Source organism: Anomaloglossus baeobatrachus, chromosome 6 (assembly GCF_048569485.1).
Source record: "Anomaloglossus baeobatrachus isolate aAnoBae1 chromosome 6, aAnoBae1.hap1, whole genome shotgun sequence".
NCBI lineage: Eukaryota > Metazoa > Chordata > Amphibia > Anura > Aromobatidae > Anomaloglossus > Anomaloglossus baeobatrachus.
Window position 1 is genome coordinate 83,109,831 of NC_134358.1, and position 24,019 is coordinate 83,133,849.

The following is a 24,019-nucleotide window of genomic DNA, read 5'->3' on the forward strand; positions in this document are numbered from 1 at the left end:
TATCGTGTGCTGTTCTTGTATTCCTGTTAATAAACCTGTTGGATCGTCCCTCGGCCTCGTCCATCCTTTGCTCTGTTGTACACCCCCGTCACACCTTTCCTGTAGCTTCATGAACCTATTCAAACTCGACTCCTCAATCCTCCTCCTTGTCAGGCGAGAGGAGGATGGCTCATTATATTCAAGGAAAAGAGGTTGCAGGATATAATTCTAATTTATACAATATTTTCCCATAGGACCCTAGTAGTACAATTATCTAACCGACATGTTTCCAAACATATTTTTATCATCCTAGTGTGGTGCCCCTGAGGCTTCAGGCGCCACAGGGTACTGCACCTCACTTAAGGTACTGTATTCATCTTGGATACGGAGGAGGTCGTCACTGGTAACAACGACAACCACGCTCACCAACACATAACACGGGAGTTCTGTCACTGGGACTGGGCTAGGGTAGGTGCTAGGGTGGCCATCACGAGGTATGGGACCTCATGCCCACTAGTTCAGGGACCCGGGAGGCGGGGCTTCCACAAGGGGTCGTTAGGAGCCATCCGACACATAATAGGCAGTCTGCACCGGACAGTGTCCGTGTATGGTCACACTTTGGAGGAGCAGCAGACAACAAATAGTTTGGGGCCCGTGGTCTGGAGCTGGGAGCTCGACCCAGGTCTTTAGGAAAAGAAGGGGGATCTCAGGGTTCGCAGGGAGTACAGAAGGCACCCGTGACCCATTTCACGGCCCAGGAGCTGGGGTGGAGGGAAACCATCGTAAGGAGACGCACAGAAGGAAACACCAGCCTCAACCTCCAAAGTATCCGGGATCGGCTGAAGCCCATCACAGCGTAGCCTGGTACTCCAACGACAGTGTGTGACCAGTGAGTAATGACCTTGAACTGCACCTTCTGTGTCGTATCATCACTGCCATCGCGCTCACCATCGCGCCCCTGTGCCATAAAGCGACTACTACCACAACCATCCTCCCTGGGCCCATACAGTTCTGCCTGTGGAAAGCTGAACCATCCTAGCTGCGTTGTCATCCGCCCCAGCAGAGAAGTCCCGCAGCGGCGGCTGATATTGGCCACGCACCACAGGTGGCGTCACCAACAACTACCCCCATCGTCCCCATCCCCAGCCATTTTATTGACACCTGGGGTCAAGGAACCGGGCAAGGCCACCGCGGCGTCCCAGTAGAAGCACCACGGCCCTCGACGAGTAAACCCTGACCCCGTGGGCGCGTCATTAGACACACCATACATCAGTATGACTGGTGTATTGACTCCCGCCTGGACTATTGCAACCTACTTCTCTGTGGCCTCCCTTCTAACAATCTCGCACCCCTACAATCTATTCTAAACTCTGCTGCCCAACTAATCCACCTGTCCCCCCGCTACTCCCCTACCTCTCCTTTCTGCCAATCCCTTCACTGGCTTCCCATAGCCCAACGACTCTAGTTCAAAACTTTAACCATGACCTACAAATCCATCCACATCCTGTCTTCTCCTTACACCTGTGACCTAGTTTCCCGCTACTTACCCACACGTAACCTTCGATCCTCACAAGATCTCCTTCTCTACTCCCCTCTCATCTCCTCTTCCCACCATTGCATCCAAGATTTCTCCCGTGCCTCCCCCATACTCTGGAATGCTCTGCCACAACATATCAGACTCTCGCCTATCTTAGCAAGCTTCAAATGGAACCTGAAGACCCACCTCTTCCGACAAGCCTACAACCGGCCGTAACGCTCAGTCTGATTTAGCGACGCACGACCATGTCTACCCTCACCTACTGTACCCTCACCCATCCCTTGTAGACTGTGAGCCCTCGCGGGCAGGGACCTCTCTCCTCTTGTACCAGTCTGAGCCTTGTTTTGTTTATGATTATTGTACTTGTTTTTTATGTATACGCTTTTCACATGTAAAGCACCATGGAATAAATGGCACTATAATAATAAATAATAATAATATGACACATCCATAATTTGAGTCAATATTACATTTTTAGGGCTTACCAAGACTGTTAGGGGTACTTTACATGTTGCGACATTGCTAGCATCGGCTAGCGATGCCGAGCGCGATAGCACCCGCCCCCGTCGCACATGCGATATGTGGTGATCGCTGCCGTAGGGAACATTATCGCTACGGCAGCGTCACACGTACATACCTGCTCGGCGACGTTGCTGTGACCGCCGAAATATCCCTCCTTCAAGGGGGAGGTGCGATCAGTGTCACAGCGACGTCACCGCAACGTCACTAATCGGCTGGCCAATAGAAGCAGAGGGGCGGAGATGAGCGGGACATAACATCCCGCCCACCTTCTCCCTTCCGCATTGCCGTCGGGATGCAGGTAATGAGATGTTTGTCGCTCCTGCGGGTTTACACACAGCGATGTGTGGAGCTGCAGGAACGACAATCAACATCGTACCTGCGGTCGACCCAACATTATGGAAATGAACGACGTGACACAGATCAACGATTTTCGATGCTTTTGCGATCGTTTATTGTCGCACCTAGGATTTACATGTTGCGATGTCGCTACCGGCGCCGGATGTGCGTCACTAACGAGGTGACCCCGACAATATTTCGGAAGCGATGTCGCAACATGTAAAGCCCCCCTTAATCTCAACACTGGAAACCAGAGAAACAGTTGTGTTTCCTAATTACAGATATATCCGTGGATTGTTTTGAACATGAGATGGTATTAAAATTATATTTTTATTGTCCCACACTGATAAACATGGTGTCGAATGGAGGAGACCTGTCTAATTATGGGGCAGATATCTTTACCTGTTCGTTAGCGTCTCTTTGTTGATGCAAGACTAAAGTAATACATATTGATTTTACAGTTGTGCAGTGACATTTAATTTGGATTTTTATTCTCATAACCCATAACAATAACAAAATTAATCCTTTTATGAGTGGTACAGTTACTGCAGTTGCGTAGTCAACAGAGGCGGCTTCCTTAGCTTTGACAATTTTATAAATTTACCTGGCTCTGCACCTGCACCAATTGTGGACATCGCCACTCCAGTCTATATATTTTTATATATTTATTCACATAACCTTGTCATGCGTTTTTCTGCCAGTTACGTTGTAGAGTCTGACGTGGCAGTGGATGGAGACGCCTGGAACAGGAGTGAAGCTGAATAAGTTTATGACAGCTGTCAAAGCTATGAAAGCATTCACTCTATTACCAAAATATCTATCTATATAGGCACTATGCTGTACAAATAGTTGGAAACAATATCTTTCCTAGTAATATATTCTATATTGCTTCGTAATATGCTAATAGTATATTTTTACAGGCAATCGAAAAGAATCAAGCGTATCCTAAAGTGATGAAAAGTGCCGTTTCACCCAGAATGTCTGCCCGACTGATATCTGCAAAATTATTGCCACAAAAAAGACAAGTGAGGAGCTTTCCTGGCAGTGCCACGCAGGCTAATAACCACAGGTAATTTACTGACGCTCAAATGATGAGGTGCCTCGCTCTGGCATGAACAATGATGTCTAATGGTAGCTTCATCCTTGGAAGCATAGCAATACATCAACACTCCTCTGACTACTGAAATCTATGTCTCTGTTCTCTGAGTTATATTAAGAAAATAGAGACAGCTGCACTCTGTAGTGCTAAGATATGTGTAACAATGAAGATAGGAATATAGACATGCAATACTGCTATGAAATACAAGTAGTATGTTTCATGCTCAGTCTGCACCTGTTCACATTAGACGTCAGGAAGTGCCATCAGTCTTTTTCTTAGATTATAGTGTCATGACTTCTGTTTGAGCACCCCTGGTCTTTAGACTTAGGTACATTTAATTCTTTATTATCAGGTTCCTATCCACCCATAAATTGAAGATTTTTTTAACCCAAAGTGAGGCATTAGTTTGATAGGGACCCAACAATATGAGGTTGCTTTGGTGTTCGCTGTTGGGCTCACATAGAATTGACCACTTTTGTGTGCTAAGTATCTCATTTTTTTCATGCTTTTCATAGCAGTAATGCATGTCTATATTCCTATATTCATTGTTCCACTACAGAGTGCAACTGTCTCTTTTTTTGTTAATATACCTCATGCTCAATATGCACCTATTCACACTAGAATGTTAAGAAGTGCCATCAGTCTTTTTCTTAGATTATCTGTTCTCTGAGTGTCCAGGTATAATGAATGACATTGATGAATCCAATAATTTTTTCCAAAAAGCAATGTTCATATTCAAGGTCCATAATGTATCTACACCGTGGTACCTCCTTGAAATTATTCCCCACCATCCAGAATTACCCATATAACTGGGATCTACATAAAATAAGTAATTGTATTGCAGAGTGGACATGAGCAAGGTTCTGGACTACTTTTATACAATCAGGGCCAGAAATATTTGGACAGTGACACAAGTTTTGTTATTTTAGCTGTTTACAAAAACATGTTCAGAAATACAATTTATATATATAATATGGGCTGAAAGTGCACACTCCCAGCTGCAATATGAGAGTTTTCACATCCAAATCGGAGAAAGGGTTTAGGAATCATAGCTCTGTAATGCCTCCTCTTTTTCAAGGGACCAAAAGTAATTGGACAAGGGACTCTAAGGGCTGCAATTAACTCTGAAGGCGTCTCCCTCGTTAACCTGTAATCAATGAAGTAGTTAAAAGGTCTGGGGTTGATTACAGGTGTGTGGTTTTGCAGTTGGAAGCTGTTGCTGTGACCAGACAACATGCGGTCTAAGGAATTCTCAATTGAGGTGAAGCAGAACATCCTGAGGCTGACAAAAAAGAAAAAATCCATCAGAGAGATAGCAGACATGCTTGGAGTAGCAAAATCAACAGTCGGGTACATTCTGAGAAAAAAGGAATTGACTGGTGAGCTTGGGAACTCAAAAAGGCCTGGGCGTCCACGGATGACAACAGTGGTGGATGATCGCCGCATACTTTCTTTGGTGAAGAAGAACCCGTTCACAACATCAACTGAAGTCCAGAACACTCTCAGTGAAGTAGGTGTATCTGTCTCTAAGTCAACAGTAAAGAGAAGACTCCATGAAAGTAAATACAAAGGGTTCACATCTAGATGCAAACCATTCATCAATTCCAAAAATAGACAGGCCAGAGTTAAATTTGCTGAAAAACACCTCATGAAGCCAGCTCAGTTCTGGAAAAGTATTCTATGGACAGATGAGACAAAGATCAACCTGTACCAGAATGATGGGAAGAAAAGTTTGGAGAAGAAAGGGAACGGCACATGATCCAAGGCACACCACATCCTCTGTAAAACATGGTGGAGGCAACGTGATGGCATGGGCATGCATGGCTTTCAATGGCACTGGGTCACTTGTGTTTATTGATGACATAACAGCAGACAAGAGTAGCCGGATGAATTCTGAAGTGTACCGGGATATACTTTCAGCCCAGATTCAGCCAAATGCCGCAAAGTTGATCGGACGGCGCTTCATAGTACAGATGGACAATGACCCCAAGCATACAGCCAAAGCTACCCAGGAGTTCATGAGTGCTAAAAAGTGGAACATTCTGCAATGGCCAAGTCAATCACCAGATCTTAACCCAATTGAGCATGCATTTCACTTGCTCAAATCCAGACTTAAGACGGAAAGACTCACAAACAAGCAAGACCTGAAGGCTGCGGCTGTAAAGGCCTTGCAAAGCATTAAGAAGGAGGAAACCCAGCGTTTGGTGATGTCCATGGGTTCCAGACTTAAGGCAGTGATTGCCTCCAAAGGATTCGCAACAAAATATTGAAAATAAAAATATTTTGTTTGGGTTTGGTTTATTTGTCCAATTACTTTTGACCTCCTAAAATGTGGAGTGTTTGTAAAGAATTGTGTACAATTCCTACAATTTCTATCAGATATTTTTGTTCAAACCTTCAAATTAAACGTTACAATCTGCACTTGAATTATGTTGTAGAGGTTTCATTTAAAATCCAATGTGGTGGCATGCAGAGCCCAACTCGCGAAAATTGTGTCACTGTCCAAATATTTCTGGACCTAACTGTATACAACATTAAACTGATTTAAAAAAGTTGACCTATCAGAGTAGATAAATACTATTTTGGGATAACACCTATGTCACATTCTCTTACCAGTGCATCTGCCAGTGGCCCCATCTCTCGTCCGGCTTCAGCTTCCTAATCTCCTGGCCTCCTAGTGCTGTCATATGGCCATCAACACTACTATTTTTTTGCAAGAACCTATGGTACTGCCAAAGTCTACCTTTCCTAACTAGGGCTCCGCTGACCCAAGATACATGTAGGACCCTATCCTATTGCTATATGGTTCTATCTGTGCAAAAATGTTCCTCTGAATTGTCTTTCTTTAAAAGCCTGACTTTTCTCCTGATATTGATTTTTGTCCACCGCCTGCCCTGACCGGCTAGTCCACTATATTTGCTGAACTCTGTGTGCCCTGAGCTCAACTTTACTAATTTTTGATTGATTACATCTTGGATCTTACCTTCTATCATGTGTTAGCTTACAAAGACTAATCTGAGCTTGTGTCTAAGGTATACCCTACGGCAAAATCCAGATTCCTCCACATAGATTAATGGGTGAATTTCAAGTTGTCCCTTAATCTTCACACCTCAATTTAGCCCAAATTCCAATGTGTTGCAACCCAAGGGGCCCACTACTTCCGGGTAGTCATTGTATCATGCAGATATTTCAGACTATCTCACTGTGTGTCATTGAGTTGGGAAGTGAAAAGTCAGATATGATACAGGTAAAATATATCTTTTTACTGTGTTAGCCAATAGAGATAAAAACATTATTTAAAAGAACTGAGAGTCCTCAGTGGTTGATACCTTTTAATGGCTAACTGAAAAGATGGTAATAATAGCAAGCTTTTGAGACTACTCAGGTCTCTTCATCAGGCTCAGTATAATACAAAATCTGAAGAGTCACATATTTATACACAACAGGACATAGAATGCAGCAGTAAATAAGACAATTTATGTGAAGCAGAACTATCAGTATGGCAAGGGGACAATCAGTTGTGGCAGTAAATATTGCAGCAGTTCATAGGTAAGCAGTGTGAAAGTTTTATTGTCCTTTGATTGAGGTCTGGTCCAGAGTTGTGATGCCCCAGATGCTCTGAGGAGCACATCAATTAAGTGTAACTCCGGTTGCTATTGTCAACCCTGTTGGGGAACCGGAACGTATGGCTGAAGTGTTATTAAAAAGTATTTTTGTGACCCCTGTAACCGAGAAGAAATATGCCCACCGCAGGTGTGATGAGAGACTTTGTGATGACCTGTTTAGTTTAGAAACGTTGTCGGTTAAAGAGAACTGTGTCTGTGTGTGGTGTTTGAAGGTACAGGGACCTGCTGCAGCTAGCAATCTGAAAGTGGTCCAGAAGAATGACTCAGTCCTGGCCTACGGCCTAAAAGTGAGTGCTTTGCACTTCATGTCCCAGCATAAACCCCCTTGCACTAAAGAGGCGATCGTGGTGCAGGAGAAAATCACAGGGCCGCGCTGCGGCGGAACAGCGCTGTCTCTGCTGCGACTACCATGGCATCTGACCGCCCCATTAACACATAGCTACGCAATGATGACATCATGCCAGGCCAGCAAATTAAAAGAGAAGCTAAGGATTCAGGCAAGTAGGAGATGGCTCACTGGGCTCCTGTCCAGCAACTTCCGAGTAATAACCTGACACCAGGATCGACGACCTGCAAATCAAAGGGAACCTGTCACCTATAAGCTGCAGCCACCACCAGTGACCCCTTATATACAGCATTCTAGAATACTATATATAAGAGCCCAGGCCACTCTGTAGAACATAGAAAACACCTTTATAATACTCACCTAGGGGGCAGTCCGGTCCGATGGGCATCGCTGCTCTTGGTCCAGCGCTTCCTGTATTCTTGCGGTCATCGTCCTCCTTCCCTGCTCTGTGTGGATGACGCATCCTACATCTTTCACACAGAAGCCTCCATTGCACTCCACTCACAATATTTGCAGCTTTTTTAGATATTATTTTCTCGCAAAAATTGAATAATGAATTTCAGCCTAAGACTAAAAACATTGACTTCTGTGAAGTATGTGAAAGATTATCTCATGCGGATACTCATATATTTTTTATTATGACACAAATTAGGCCCATGAGCTCCAGACCAGAAAATGTACTAACAAATGACATCAAGGAAAAAGACAGACCAATGTCTCATCGTACTGATATAATAGAAGATGCTGAATCAGTAAGTACAAACTTAAGAACATGTATGTTTTTTGACTTTTTTTGTCTTTTTAACACAAATGTTTGGTAACACAAGACACACGATAAGTAATATTTCTCATTGGGTGTTTGGTATACTGTATGGTTTACATGCTTGTAGTACATGGAAGTTTATATGCATGGAGGGAAAATAATTATCAGTTTGGTAGAATTTACCTTACAATGCCGTGTCCACATGTTGCGTTTTTTTTTTGTGGATTTTGCACAGTAAATGTACAGCATTTTGCTGAAATCTCATTCACAGGCTGCTTATTTTTTTATTTTTTCCTTGCAGATTTTACCATCAAAGCAATTTTTTTTATCTGCAGCGTGTCGATTCTTTCAGCGTTGTTGCAGCATTTTTCATCCATTCAAATTAATGAAAAAAAGTACAGCAAAAACTCGCATATTTTACACAGCATATTGGACACAATCATTTCCTTTAGGGGTACTTTGCACGCTGCGACATCGCTAGCATCAGCTAGCGATGCCGAGCGCAATAGTACCCGCCCCTGTCGCACATGCGATATCTTGTGATAGCTGCCGTAGCGAACATTATCACTACGGCAGCTTCACACGCACTTACCTTCCCTGCGACGTCGCACTGGCCGGCAACCCGCCTCCTTCCTAAGGGGGCGGGTCCTGCGGCATCACAGCGACGTCACACGGCAGGCGTTCAATAGAAGCGGAGGGGCGGAGATGAGCTGACGTAAACATCCTGCCCATCTTCTTCCTTCCGCATAGCCGGTGGAGGCAGGTAAGGAGAAGTTCCTCGCTCCTGTGGCTTCACACACAGCGATGTGTGCTGCCGCCGGAACGAGGAACAACATCGTATCTCCTATTGGTACGACATTATGGAAATGACCGACGCTACACAGATCACCGATTTTCGACGCTTTTGCGATCGTTTATCGGCCCATCTAGGCTTTACACGTTGCGACGTCGTTATCGGCGCCGGATAAGCGTCACTTTTGATTTGACCCCCACGATATCGCAGTAGCGATGTCGCAGCATGCAAAGTACCCCTTAGATTTTATGTGAAAAATCCCCAATATAGTGCTATTTTTTTCATGACAATAAAACAATGTTGATCAGTACCTTCATATGTATATGAATTTTTCTAAATAAATCCATCTACATTAAGTTTTTTTTTAAGAAAAAAGATGTACTGAACCGTAAAGCGGACTTTACACACTGCGATATCGGTCCTGATATCGCTAGTGTGGGTACCCTCCCCATCTGTTGCGCGACGCGGGCAAATCGCTGCCCGTGACGCACAACATCGCCTAGACCCGTCACACATACTTACCTTCCTAGCGACGTCGTTGTGACCGGCGAACTGCCTCCTTTCTAAGGGGGCAGTCCGTGCGGCGTCACAGCGACGTCACTGAGTGGCCGCCTAATAGCAGCGGAGGGGCGGAGCTGATCGGGACGTAACATCCCGCCCACCTCCTTCCTCCCGCATAGTGGCTGGGAGGCAGGTAAGGAGATCTTCCTCGTTCCTGCGGTGTCACACGGAGCGATGTGTGCTGCCGCAGGAACGAGGAACAACCTCGTTACTGCTGCAGTAACGATTTTTGAGAATGGACCCCCATGTCATCGATGAGCGATTTTGCACGTTTTTGCAACGATGCAAAATCGCTCATTGGTGTCACACGCAACGGCATCGCTAATGCGGCCGGATGTGCGTCACCAATTCCGTGACCCCAACAAGTTCGCATTAGCGATGTCGTAGCGTGTAAAGCCCCCTTTACCTTCAAAAAGTTTTTTTTACCAGCAAATATAGGATCAATTTGCACATAAATAGTGTTTAAATTCTGGCTGGCTGGTTTACTGGAAGCTCAGCTACAGGGCGAAGATGAAGGTTTATTCTCCCTGCAGCTACACCCTTTCAGTTATCTGGTGGTGCAGGGATCTGTTACAGTCACCACTGTATTCACTCTCTCTGCACATTGATTGACATTATTCACTGCAACATGTGTGCATGCTGGTGTCACAAGGGACTATGGAGATAGCAGGAAACTGGGGCCCCTAGGCTTACCCTCCGACTATAAAGCCCCGTGCTATACCTTTTCTCAGAGATACTCCTAATGGTGGGGATGTCTGACTCTCTGTCGTGGCCCTGCTCTTGACCAGCCCTGATCTTATACACCCTACCCCATCCGGTACAGGAGTGTGATTAAACTCACAGAAATAGACAAACGGGGAAACCAAACTCACATAGCATGCACACACAAAGGTATAAGACAAGATAATGGGTTACTCCACAAGCACAAAGCAACTCTGGGACATCACAACTCACAGACCAACACAGAATAAACTATAGTTGGCGTAGGTAGAAGATCTCCTCCAGCCTAAAAATGAGAGGAGTAGAAGTGATTGGCTTCCTTACAAGATGTGATCAAAGAAGCCTAATGAGCAGGCTAGCAGAGGTTAATTATTGCTAGCCTGTCTATGAATGAGCAGACAGTAGGTTGACATTCAGGTCTGCCTGAGTTGATCATAAACACCAGAGAAACCATCGGACAGAGTATCAGAATCTGCAGTGTGAACAGAGTTTGATGCCAACATGACAGTCGGCAAGTTTTGTATAAAACTCCGTGTGACAGCTGAGCAGATTTTTCTACCACCAGGAGCAAAACAGTAACAATGCAGTGACATGACAAAAATCTGTATAAATAATCGTATGCTAAATAGCTGCAAGTCAAATTTATCTATACGATAGCCAAGATGATTGTGTTTAAAATGAAGGCAGTCTCACACTCACACGCTGTAGTGGATGGTGAGATATGGAGCCTGAAAGTCAAAGGTTCAAAAACATTGTTACTTTTGTGCTCAGTATATCTTGTACAGTGTATTATCTAACCTTTGACTGTTAAGTGTTTGACTGATGGGTAGCCCCTAACAGGTCCCACCGCCCCCATTTCAGTCTAAAGCTTATGGCAGACACCGAGGCCAATGTTAGGCCTGTTTGTTGTCTTAGCAACCAGCAGCATCCCATAACTGCGCTACAAGGTTGTCGATCTGCTGACAATACAGTCTGCAGCATCTGAGAGGTAAAGTGCTGGGATCGGAGCTAGGTCCAGTCCCAACACATGCAGTAGGGAGTCAACTGTGCAGAACAGCCGACTCCTGCTGCGGATATCACTCTTGAACTTGTGCCGTCCGTCTGACTCAACTGTACGTCGGATTGTGAGAAATCACTTGGAATCTTGATGTACAATTACATGATTTTGTGGGAAGGTTTAATTGGTTTACTCCTCAACACACTAGGAAAACATTGTGTTCACATCAGGACTGGAGTCTCCATTTAGAGCCTTTGTCACATTTTCCATCATATTTACCAGAAGAATGACGAAAGCCATGACCGAAACCAAACAGATCCCATTAAAAGTTATTGTGGGGTGACGTTGGCATCTCACAGATTTGGGTTTTTTCTTGTTTTTTTTAAGCTCTTTCAAGAATATGTAATTACTATCTAACTTTACTCCCAGGCCATCCGTGAAATGCAGCCTTAAAATAGTGTAAAAAGGGAAGATCTAAAGGCGAGCGTAAACCAACTCTTCTAAACTTTTGGTATTGATTGAGCATTCTTGGAATATGAGACTTTTCGTTCCATCAGCAATTAGTAATTGTAAGAGGATTTGTGTGTAAATAGTTGGAGGCTTATACAGCTTGTTATAAATCCCAAATGCTTAAAGATGGATTATGGGGATCTAGGGAAGTGATGTCTTTCTTCTTGACATTGTAAAAATACTGCCAGGGTGGGAGTTCCAGCCCAGGTCAACTATCCGCTCAAGACCCTTGGTGCGGTTCCATACGTTCCTAGCATATGCTGCTACTCTGGTCTCGTGCCATGGATGTGTCCCCCTGACAACTGTGCTGAGACTCTTTTCAATACAAACATTAGTGTTAAACTCATGACCTCATAGGATTAGTTGAATGTACTACAAATAAACTCTTTGCCAGTACAAATAATCCATCCCCCGAGTAAAATTTGATTCCATCAGTTTCTTAATCTGGATTTAGGTCTTCCAGGAAAGAAAAAATTAATTTACATTACAAATTTTTTGTGTTAAGTATTTTCACCCAGAAGTGCATGTACGTCAGGGAGGTTAAGATTGTTTGCAGGTTTGCTCTTAACTGTGTTAATGTCTTCTGAGTGACTTCATTTTGTTGAAAATTAGAGTACACCCTGGAAAAAAAAAGAAAAGATTCTAAAGAGCGGAGGTAGCACATCACAGTGTTTTTTATAACCCTACTGCTTGAGAACAACTTGTGAAAATCAAGGGTTAGAGGTAAATGTTCCTTTTTGGTGGAGTTAATGCCTGAAAAGTACCTGGAGATTTGAGAGACTAACCAGACAAGAACCTAAAAACAGCTGTCTATGGACAAATCTCTGTTTTATGGAAAAAAAAACCTGGTGGTTTGACTTATATCCCTTTTTTGAAGGCTCAATACTGTCAATTTCTTTACCAAAGTTTCCATAAGTGTAGCATGCCACAAAAAAACATAATTTAAAAACCATGAAACTATTAAATGTCATATTCTTGTTGTTGTTATTATTATTTATTTTTAGAGCACCATTGTGTCACGGAGGCTGACAATCCAGTGGCAGTGAGTTCTAGAAAATCCCAGAGATTGGCAGCACGTGTTGTTATCTGATAGTTCCTGTTTTGGCAGCCGCGGACTCTATGACCCTGGGAAACTGTCAGTTTTCCTCTCAGTTGCCAGCCTCTTACTTCCTTTATTAACCTCACCCTGGTGTGGATTGTGTGCAGTTTATATAATGTTCTTTGCTGAGCTCTGGAAAGGTTGTCCTCTTTTGCTCCAGACATCGGTGGTTGCTGCAGCATAGATAAATGTTTTGCCTTTTGCTATCTACCAGGGCTCTGGTGATTGTTGTTGTGTTTCCCCTGTATTGTTTTACCCTTGGGTCTTACTTTAGTGATAGTGTTGTTGACAAAAAGCTCATACCCTCCATCCTAACTTACTTACCCATTTGACAGGGTAAGAGAGGGCCCCAGGTATTCCTGCTTGATGACAGGTTTGGAACCTTTTTAGGGTTGGTGAGGGCAGTGAGGGTGAGTTGCAGGTTGTTTTCAGGGGTCACCACTTTCCCCATTACGCTAGCTATAAGGCATTCCTTCCCCCTTCTTGTGTGTTGTCCCATGCGGCAGGTATAGTCTGTCTCCCCTGTCGTGACACATTGATTCCATGGTGTCATACATGTGAAAAGGGTTCACATATAAAATACAAATATAAATACATAATACAAATATAAATTACAATGAACAAAATAACAATGACAGACTGGTACAGAACGGAGAGGAGCCTGGTGGGCTTACAGTTTACAGGATAATGGAGAAGGTGACGTAGGTTGGGGGATGCAGCAGCTCCAGTGGTGATGAGGTGACAGCAGGGTGATCGCAAGCTATAAGCTTTTTAATCAATTTTGGAACAAATCAAGCCAGACATGTCACTTGAAGCAATTATCACCAAGCTATGACTTTCCTACTTTATGCAAATTGTCTCTTCAGTGAGGAAGTAGACAAACTCTAGGGTCACCTATTGGAAGTAGCAATCCTAAAAGTCAAAAGTGACCCTTTAACGAGCCTTGCCATATGTCTTAGGATTTATGCCATATCAGAACCTCAATTTGCAGACAGAGTTTTGAGATAGTTGACCCTACTCAGTGCAAAGTATGAGGTCTGATCTGGCTGTATGAGAGGGTCTACGGGGAAAGCTATTCTCCTTGCGGAGACTGACACACCAGTTCAGCATGCCAGTAGTGAGGAGACTAAGCCGCAATGTTGCTCTGGGAAATATTTCCCAGAGGATCATTGTGGCTTAAGGTCTCCTCACCACTCCACGCTTGCCTACTTAAGACACATCATACGAGGAGAGCAATTACTGGAGAAAGACATCATGGTCGGAAGAATAGAAGGAACAAGATAAAGAGGAAAACCAGCAACCCAATAGCTTGATATCAATATAATGGCAGAGAAGACCCTGGTGGACTTATCTAGGCTGCACAAGATTGATCTTCCTACAGAGCATTCAGATGTGCACTGACCAATCTGTAATAGATCATTCAGTGCGCATTATCTTGCCATTTTCTTCAGCAGTATGATGGACTGTCAAGAATAATGATCTTTTGGGTAGACCAAAAGATAATTTCTCCAACAAACGAGGTAATTGGTAGCTTGTTTATTCTGCATAATTATCATGAAACAAGTATTTCTAGGAATGCTCATTCATAGTATTCATTTTAGGCATAAGTGGCCTCCCCTCGCCCAAGTTTAGGCAGAACCCACTTTCTTCTCAGCTTTCACCTGGGCTGCTGACGCCTCCTCCCTGCCTGTGTCAATCAAAAGACAAAGTTGATGTCTGCTCATCTGCCATAGGTGACATGGGATTTCATGGCATGAAAAACATAATAGTCAAACATACCCCCTAGGCCTCAAGAGAGACATACCATAAGGTCACCGTATCACCATATGTACTGTGAATACGATCCATACATTTGATCTGAATTATAAAAAAAATCTTCACTTTGCCAAGCTAAGCGGTCTGAGATAGAGGTGAATATCCTGAAATTAAGTAAAAGTGAACTGTGTACAAAAGTTCTAAACTCAGTTGAGTTCCCACATCCAGTGAGCTGCAGCAACTCAGGGTCACCACTTCTTGGCCACGTCTGCATCTTGGGCATGAAAACCACCTGACCCATTGCTTTAGTCCTGGACTTTTGGGTCATCTACAGATAGCTATCTGAGCCAACCAGCGAAGAACCAGAAGCTTCCATCCAGTGTGTATCTAGTGCATCCATTGTATATTAATCACCATGGCCTTTGCCACTGATGAGAACAGCTACTACACTTGATAATACGTAAAAGCCTAAAGGCCACGTCACACTAAGCAACATCGCTAGCAACATCGCTGCTGAAGCACGACTTTTGTGACGCAACAGCGATGTTGCTAGTAATGTTGCTGTGTGTGACATCCAGCAACAACCTGGCCCCTGCTGTGAGGTCGCTGGTTGTTTCTGAATGTCCTGGACCATTTTTTAGTTGTTGCTCTCCCGCTGTGAAGCACACATCGCTGTGTGTGACAGTGACAGAGCAAGAACTGAATGTGCAGTGAGCAGGGAGCCGGCTTCTGCGGACGCTGGTAAAAAAGGTAAATATCGGGTAACCAAGAAGCCCTTTCCTTGGTTACCCGATATTTACCTTCGTTACCAGCGTCCGCCTCTCTCACGCTGTCAGTGCCGGCTCCCTGCTCCCTGCACACATAGCCAGACTACACATCGAGTAATTAACCCGATGTGTACTCTGGCTAGGAGTGCAGGGAGCCAGCGCTAAGCGGTGTCCGCTGGTAACCAAGATAAATATCGGGTTGGTTACCCGATATTTACCTTAGTTACCAAGCGCAGCATCGCTTCCACACGTCGCTGCTGGCTGGGGGCTGGTCACTGGTTGCTGGTGAGATCTGCCTGTTTGACAGCTCACCAGCAACCTGTGTAGCGACGCTCCAGCGATCCCTGCCAGGTCAGGTTGCTGGTGGGATCGCTGGAGCGTCGCTTAGTGTGACGGTACCTTAAGAAGCGGTTTTGGGTTATATTCAATAGCTTTTCATGTATATAGAATTGTTCGGCCGCCAGCTATCTCTTACGATTCCTCCATACACAGAAGCGCTCGATTCAGCTAAACGTTCCTGTATTTTCTCTGAAAAAGCTATTGCCATACTCATGTTTAATTCACATCTTCGACAGCTGGACTGTACAAGATGAAATAGTACTCTGTCACCAGCTTTTTGCCACCTAATCTGAGAGCAGCATGATGTAGGGGCAGAGATCCTGATTCCAGTGATGTTACATACTGGACTGCTTAGTGTAGTTTTGATAAAATCACGGTTTAATCAGCAGTAGATTATTATTAGAGGACTACTTGGCGTGCTGCAGGTAGTCCAGCATATTCATGAGCTTTGTATAACTGCTAGATCTACAGCAGAGAAAACATTGATTTTATCAAAATGACAGCAAACAGCTCAGTAAGTGACACATCGCTGGAATCAGGGTCTCTGTCTCTACATTATGCTGTTCTCAGATGGGGGAGCAAAAACCTGGTGATAGACTCCCTTTAAGCAGGCTGTGTGTCAATCTGCGGCAGTCCTTGAAGGACGTTCTCCCTCCACGATAGAAGCCAACTGGTAAGCCAAACAGCATCTTTAAAACATTTCAGTCATAATGTATCAGGCCTCCTGGAAGGCGCCAACAGGATTAATCCCAGGAAATATTCCTTAAAGTACCGAGTAGTACGATAGTGTCCTCTGAGTACATAGCCTTTGACTTTTCATTCTTGGGTGTCCAACAGGCTTCATGCAAAGCATCAAACTCAAAAGACGTGCAAAACTAGGTCTTCAATTAAATTAGCATGTTGGGCAGTACTGGATTTTGGACTGGTTGCAAGTGTGCATAAATGAGTGGATGGACACTCTTCCCTGTAATTGGCAGAAAATATATTGGTCCACAAGAGCAATATCTGGGATGCCTATCCCACCCTTACTTGACTCGTTATAGATGATGGTCTGCTTCTCTATGTACATTTTGGAACCCCAAACAATGCGATATACAATATTTAGCAAGTGATCAAATTATTCCTGCTGCCTATAGAGGTCTATGGAGAGGAGGGTAAGGATGTGCATGAATGAATACATCTTGTATAAACTGTATATTGTGATATGGAAAATTCCGTATTATTTGGAAAATTATTTAAATAAGGAGATTAAAGGACCAGTCTATTTCACAGATAAATCATGGTGTTTTGCTTGTTTACAGAGTGCGGATACAAGGTACAGTGTACTGAAGAGTTCCAAAATGGAAGAAATGTTACAAGCCATATTTCTGGACTCTCGAGCTGGTTATTTCTTTACAACGTTCTGTGAGCAGTCTGGGAACAAGGTATGCTATAGAGGAGCTTCTAATGAACCAACTGTAATTAGGCGTTAAGAAAATGCGTAGCGGGTTGTACCAGTACATGAGTATCCCGGCCGAGAACACGGTGTCCAGTTCATGGACACATGCCCAAGAGTATGATAAATCATGAAAATGACTAAATACTCTTTATTGGTCTGAATGTTGTGTTCTAAGCTGTGCTACTTATTATTTATCCACTGTGACCTTCTTTCTTTATCTCTAATATCATCCTTTAGCCATAGTCTTATGGCCCAATTAGCGCCAATAATGGGGCGAATGAGTATCTGTAGAAAGGTTCATTCCTATCTATGAGGCCATCTAAACAGGCCCGCTATCAACTATTGTATGAGCCAAGTTCTAATTCATGGGATTCTTATAATCATTCTTGTCACTATATTGTGCGGTGTAAGCAGGAGATATGCATAATCTTCTTTGTGCACAGAACAATCTCATTAACAATCGTTTTGTGCAATTCTGGTCAAAACAGTCAATTTAATGACCTCCGATCGTCTTCCATGTTGTTTAATGGCCACTCTTGGCACATCTGGAAGGGCAAGTACTTTGCCGCCTGTGTGACTGGCAAGGCAATGACTTCTACGAATATTGAAATACTTACACCTCACATTAGGTGCTATGGGTTAAGGCTTTGTCTAACATTATGAAAAATGAAACAAATTTGTGGAGCCTAGAAAAAATGCCCCTACTGACCAGCTTCTAAATGTTATTTTTAAAAAGAGGGTTCACTATGGCCCACTGATCAGAAAAATCATTAATCAGTTGAGGGGCTGGAAGGGGCTACCCCTGCCATTATTGGCAAGATGTCACCTCATAAAAATGATGAGCTTTCCTAGGCTGCTGTACCCCTTCCAAACGATCTCTCTATTGATAACACTAAAGGATGTTAACAGACTCAATTCAGCGTATGCAGATTTTGTTTGGAGGGGAAAGAAACCCAGAATAAAACTGCGCACGCTGATGAAGTCAGTGGAGGAGGGAGGGATAAATTTCCCGGATGTCAGAGGGTATAACATTGTGTGCATCATGAGACACGTGATTGACTGGCTGAGAGGAACGAGCAGGCACTCAGATTATGGAACGGAACTCAAGTATGCAGAACCATGGGACCTGACGTCCATTCTACACTCCCCACTGCCCAAGGTTGAAGGTCATATAAGAAACTCCGTTATACTCCGAGACACTATGCTGGCCTGGAGATTGGTTAGACGGAAATTGGGACTTTCATGGAAGGTATCAAAATACCTAAATCCTTGGGCATCACCAAACTTTCCCCAGGGGAGAGAGAATAAGTTATTCCTCAAATGGAAAGAGAAGGGCATTAGGAGAATGATAGATGTCATGAATGTGGAAGAGAGAAGGTGGATGACAGGTCGGGAAGTGCTTGATAAATACAACCTCAATGGCTTCCACATCATTCAGTACGAACAATTGAAGCATGGAATAATGAGAGAGCTTGGTGAGATTGGAAGGGAACTGAACAAGAGCATGATTAACGAGCTTATGGGATGTAGTGTAACAAATGTAAACGTTTCTCGAATATACCGAATATTTAGAGGTGTGCTAATATCTAGGGAAGATAGTCGTACACTTCTAGCATGGGAAAAACAACTGAAAGGACAAGAAGTAGTGGAGGTCATACTGAAAGGATGGGTTCAGATGAGGAAACAAGTCACTAACGAGAGCTGGAGAGACACCCAATTTAGGATATTACACAGGGCTGTTTTGGGCTTCAACATTCCGGGCAGAGTGGCACGGTGTCCTAAGTGCCACAAAGAAAAAACAGACATGCTGCATGGTTTGTGGGAATGCAGATCAATAAAGAGGTTCTGGAATCAAGTCATAGCTTTAGTTCAGACAACATGGAAAATTTCCTGCAAACCAGAGTTAATGGTGTGGATCTTCCATTTTTTAGAGGGTGGAGTCAGAGGGGGATTGAACACGCAGGACAAAAAGACATTTGCAATCATACATGACATAGCCATGATAGCTAAAAGATGCATTCTAAGGCACTGGATACAGGAGGAGGCACCATCCACTGGGGAAGTCATTGGTGAACTACATAATCTTTTGAGGCTGGAGAAATTAGAAGCAGAAAGGGACAAGGATAATATGACAACCAAGTTTTTTGGGAGGTGGAAAGCTTTTATAGAAGTCTATTTCAAACAGGAAGAAATAAACCATTTAGTGACACCTTTCAGGCATACGGAGTGGTACCTTCTAAATGAAATCCAGGATAGCTTGGGAAAGCTGAGGATTACCTAGCGGGGACCCAGGTGAGGGACAAAGGCGAGATGGTATGGCATCATCAAGGCACGGCATTGACATTAGAAATATTAAAGAATGGCACAGGGGCTCAAGGGTTTGTTTCATGTATGTTACGTTCGGATTTTCTAATTCTGATTTATTATCTGTCAATGTAATCTGAATTGTGATTTGAGATAGAGAGGGGATTTTACCCCTTTCAATGGTACATATTGACAGCTGAATTCTTGTTTTTTGTAAAACATATTACTTTTGCTACGGTATTGAAAAGAACTTGTAAAACCAATAAAAATTGTTTGGAAAAAAAAAAAAAAAAAACGTTTTTGAAACATTTTTTTTCCCAATGGCTTTTTTGCTGCCTTTTGACTTAGATCTCATTTTTTTTTTCCTCGTATATAATGGAATAAATGGAATAAAGGATGGTTTTTCATCAGTGCTCTGGATCCAATGTTTATATGTTTTTGATCCTTGAGTGCGTTTCGCCAGTTTTATTTCTTGTATGGAAAAAAATAAATCCAAGCATCTCGTACCCATTAAACAGTTAAAAAAAAAGTAAAAAAAAAAAAAAAAAAAAAAAAGAGGGTTCACCATCCAATTCAACATGGTCCCATTATTTTCATATTTAAAAACATAAAGCAAGTGAGCCAGAGCCCCCAAGTTTGATTTGACCATCTAGCCAGCCGCACTATTTAGAGTAGAGCCTCCCGACTCTTCCATAATAGATTATTTTGGAAAAAGAAGGATTCAACTTTTTGAATTTCAAACACAGATCCTTTAGTTCCCTTGTGTCCTCCACAGATTTTATTGGTAGAGCTGTGGCTAAAGGGCACTTTACACGCTGCGATATCGCTATCGATATCGCTAGCGAGCGTACCCTTCCCCCGTCGGTTGTGCGTCACGGGCAAATCGCTGCCCGTTGCGCACAACATCGCTAACACCCGTCACGCATACTTACCTGCCTAGCGACGTCGCTGTGGCCGGCGAACCGCCTCCTTTCTAAGGGGGAGGTTCGTTCGGCGTCACAGCGACGTCACTAAGCGGTCGCCCAATAGAAGCGTAGGGGCGGAGATGAACGGGACGAACATCCCGCCCACCTCCTTCCTTTCTCATTGCGGGCGGCCGCAGGTACGAGGTTGTTCCTCGTTCCTGTGGTGTCACACGTAGCGATGTGTGCTGCCGCAGGAACAACGAACAACCTGCATCCTGCTACAGCAACAATATTTGGGATTTGAACGACGTGTCAATGATCAACGATAAGGTAAGTAATTTTGATCGTTAACGGTCGTTCGTGCGTTTCACACACAACAACGTCGCTAACAAGGCCAGATGTGCGTCACGAATTCCGTGACCCCAACAACAACTCGTTAGCGATGTCGTTGCGTGTAAAGCGGCCTTAACTATTTTCTCTAGCTTGTTTTTTTTTGTTAAAAAGAAATAGTGTAAATTTTATCTTATATACACACACTGTAAATATATAAATATATACTGCTCAAAAAATGAAAGGGAACACTTAACAACTGAATATAACTCCAAGTTAATCAAACTTCTGTGAAATTAAACTGTTCACTTAGGAAGCAACACTGATTGACAATCAATGTCACATGCTGTTGTGTAAATGGAATAGACATCAGATGGAAATTATTGGCAATTATCAAGACACACTCAATAAAGGAGTGTTTCTGCAGGTAGGGACCACAGACCACATTTCAGTACCAATGCTTTCTAGCTGATGTTTTGGTCACTTTTGAATGTTGGTTGTGCTCTCACAGTCGTGGGTAGCATGAGACGGACTCTACAACCCACACAAGTGGCACAGGTAGTGCAGCTCATACAAGATGGCACATCAATGCGAGCTGTGGCAAGAAGGTTTGCTGTGTCTGCAAACCTAATGTCCAGAGGACGGAGGCGCTACCAGGAGACAGGCCAGTACACCAGGAGACATGGAGGGGGCCGTAGGAAGGCAACAACCCAGCAGCAGGACCGCTACATCCGCCTTTGTGCAAAGAGGAACAGGAGGAGCACTGCCAGAGCCCTGCAAAATGACCTCCAGCAGGCCAATAATGTGCATGTGTCTGCACAAACGGTTAGAAACTGACTCCATGAGGATGGCATGAGGGCCCGACGTCCACAAATACGGGTTGTGCTCACTGCCCAACACCGTGCAGGACGCTTGGCATTTGCCACAGAACACCAGGATTGGCAAATTCGCCACTGGCGCCCTGTTTTCTTCACAGATGAAAGCAGGTTCACACTAAGAACATGTGACAGATGTGAGAGAGTCTGGAGATGCCGTGGAAAGTGATCTGCTACCTGCAACATCCTTCAGCATGACCAGTTTGGCTGTGGGTCAGTATTGGTGTTGGGTGGCATTTCTTTGGAGGGCTGCACAGCCCTCCATGTGCTCGCCAGAGGTAGCCTGACTGCCATTAGGTACCGAGATGAGATCCTCAGACCCCTTGTGAGACCATATGCTGATGCGATTGGCCCTGGGTTCCTCCTAATGCAGGATAATGCCAGACCTCATGTGGTTGTAGAGTGTCAGCAGTTCCTGCAAGATGAAGGCATGAAAGCTATGGAATGCGATTGGCCCTGGGTTCCTCCTAATGCAGGATAATGCCAGACCTCATGTGGTTGTAGTGTGTCAGCAGTTCCTGCAAGATGAAAGCATTAAAGCTATGGAATGGCCCGCCTGTTTCCCAGACCTGAATCCAATTGGTCACATCTGGGACATCATGTCTCACTCCATCCACCAACGTTACGTTGCACCACAGACTGTCCAGGAGTTGGTGGATGCTTTAGTCCAGGTCTGGGAGGAGATCCCTCAGGAGACCATCCACAACCTCACCAGGAGCATGCCCAGGCGTTGTATGGAGGTCATACAGGCACATGGAGGCCACACACAATACTGAGCCTCATTTTGACTTGTTTCGACTTTCATTTTGTCTTGTTTTGATTTTCCTTTTGACTTGCTTCCACTTTCATTTTGTGTGTGTCTTCAAATCCAGGCCTCCTTTGGTAACAACATTTGATTTCCATTGATGATTTTTGTGTGATTTTGTTGTCAGCACATTCAACTTTGTACAGAGCAAAATATTCAATAATAATATTTCATTCATTCAGATCTAGGATGTGTTATTTAAGTGTTCCCTTTAATTTTTTGAGCAGTGTATATACATACATATGACGCACTTGTGGTGCCCTGGACAAGCCAGGTCGTCACAGGTACTACACCAACACACCCTACACCCCGGCTAGGCACACCTAAGCCAAACACAAATCCTTGTTGCCTTCCTCCAGGGGCTGATGTCCACACCAGGGGGTGTGGCCAGGCGGTTGGTCCCGCCCACCGAGGAGTTCACAGTCCTGGAGGCGAGAAGAGTTTAGAGAACAGTTTTAGAGAGTGAAATGGTAGCAGAGGAGACTGACCGTGTCCGGGTGTGTGGCCCGGGAACTCAGCAAGGTTGGCAGACGGTGGTGACTGTCTGCAGGAGAGGCTGATTGGAGTGAACCGTACGGACCGGGGACGGGCGGTGGGCCGCCGGTACCGGATCGGGGAGTGAAGAGAAGCCAGCACCATTCAGCAGGGCCTACGGACCCCGACCAGGCTAGGAGTCGCCGTAAAACCGGTCAAATCCGTTAGCGAAGGGAACCTCCGGGGTTTCCCAGCAGTCAAGACCCAATTGAAGGCAACAGCTCACACCGTAGAGGGAAACACAGTCACCGCCAAGGCTACAGTTCCCAGGGCCAGAGCCTGCGGGCAAAAAGGGGCTCCCTCAGCATCCATCCAAGCTGGGGAGCGGGTTACCAGTGGGAAGCCATTGGAACCGTAAACACAACACAGGTGCAGGGAAAGGCAGTCACCATCAACCTACCGAGAGGAGAACAACCGCAGCCGCCTGTGGGACCCGTCCATCCAGCCGTTTGTTTGACCAGAGACTCTGTGTGAATTACTGGCTGAGTGAGTACCACCGTGCCGTGCGGCACAGCGCTGCCCCCGCGACCCTGCACCTCACCAGGCCCCGTAACCCGCCTGCCATCCCTACCCCTCACCGGGCCCCGGGACAACCAACCCCCTAGCCATGGAGGGGAGAAAACAACATCCAAGCTGCTCCCTGTCATCGCTCCCGGGATCCCCGTCCAGAGCAGCGGTGGTGTTACAACCTCACCACAACCGTGGGTGGCATCACGGACAATATCCCCAAACCACACACCAACCCCCCTTTCACTCACGGGCGAGGAACGCCGCTCGAGTCCCCAGGATCCGGCCCACCGCTCGAGCCACCACCAAGCAGCAGCAGCAGCCGGACCCGAGCAGTGGGTGAGCGCAGCGTCCCCTCCTCCGCCCGCGACACATTCACGGGGCCAGGGGTTGTACTCGTCACCGGGCCGGTGATGGTTGGGGATGTCACAGTGGTCCTGCCCGGTTTCGTGGCCCCGAGGTGTCAATAAAAGGATGAAAGGTGTTGGGGATGTTGGGAGTAGTTGTCTTTCGTGATGCCACCTGTGGTATGCGGCTATGAGAGAAGCCACTGCTGCGGAGAGTCTCTCACT

General features: G+C 44.9%; 1 protein-coding gene across 3 annotated transcripts in view; it reads left to right on the forward strand.

Moving 5' to 3' along the window:
* RGS22 (regulator of G protein signaling 22) overlaps window positions 1–24,019 on the forward strand; it is a 154,638-nt gene that overhangs the window by 64,077 nt on the left and 66,542 nt on the right. For all 3 annotated transcript variants that reach the window (XM_075316243.1, XM_075316244.1, XM_075316245.1), the window contains exons 11-13: window positions 3,295–3,443; window positions 8,098–8,197; window positions 17,051–17,173. In XM_075316243.1, coding sequence (XP_075172358.1) covers window positions 3,295–3,443; window positions 8,098–8,197; window positions 17,051–17,173 — 372 coding nt within the window. The remainder of the gene's footprint in view (window positions 1–3,294; window positions 3,444–8,097; window positions 8,198–17,050; window positions 17,174–24,019) is intronic.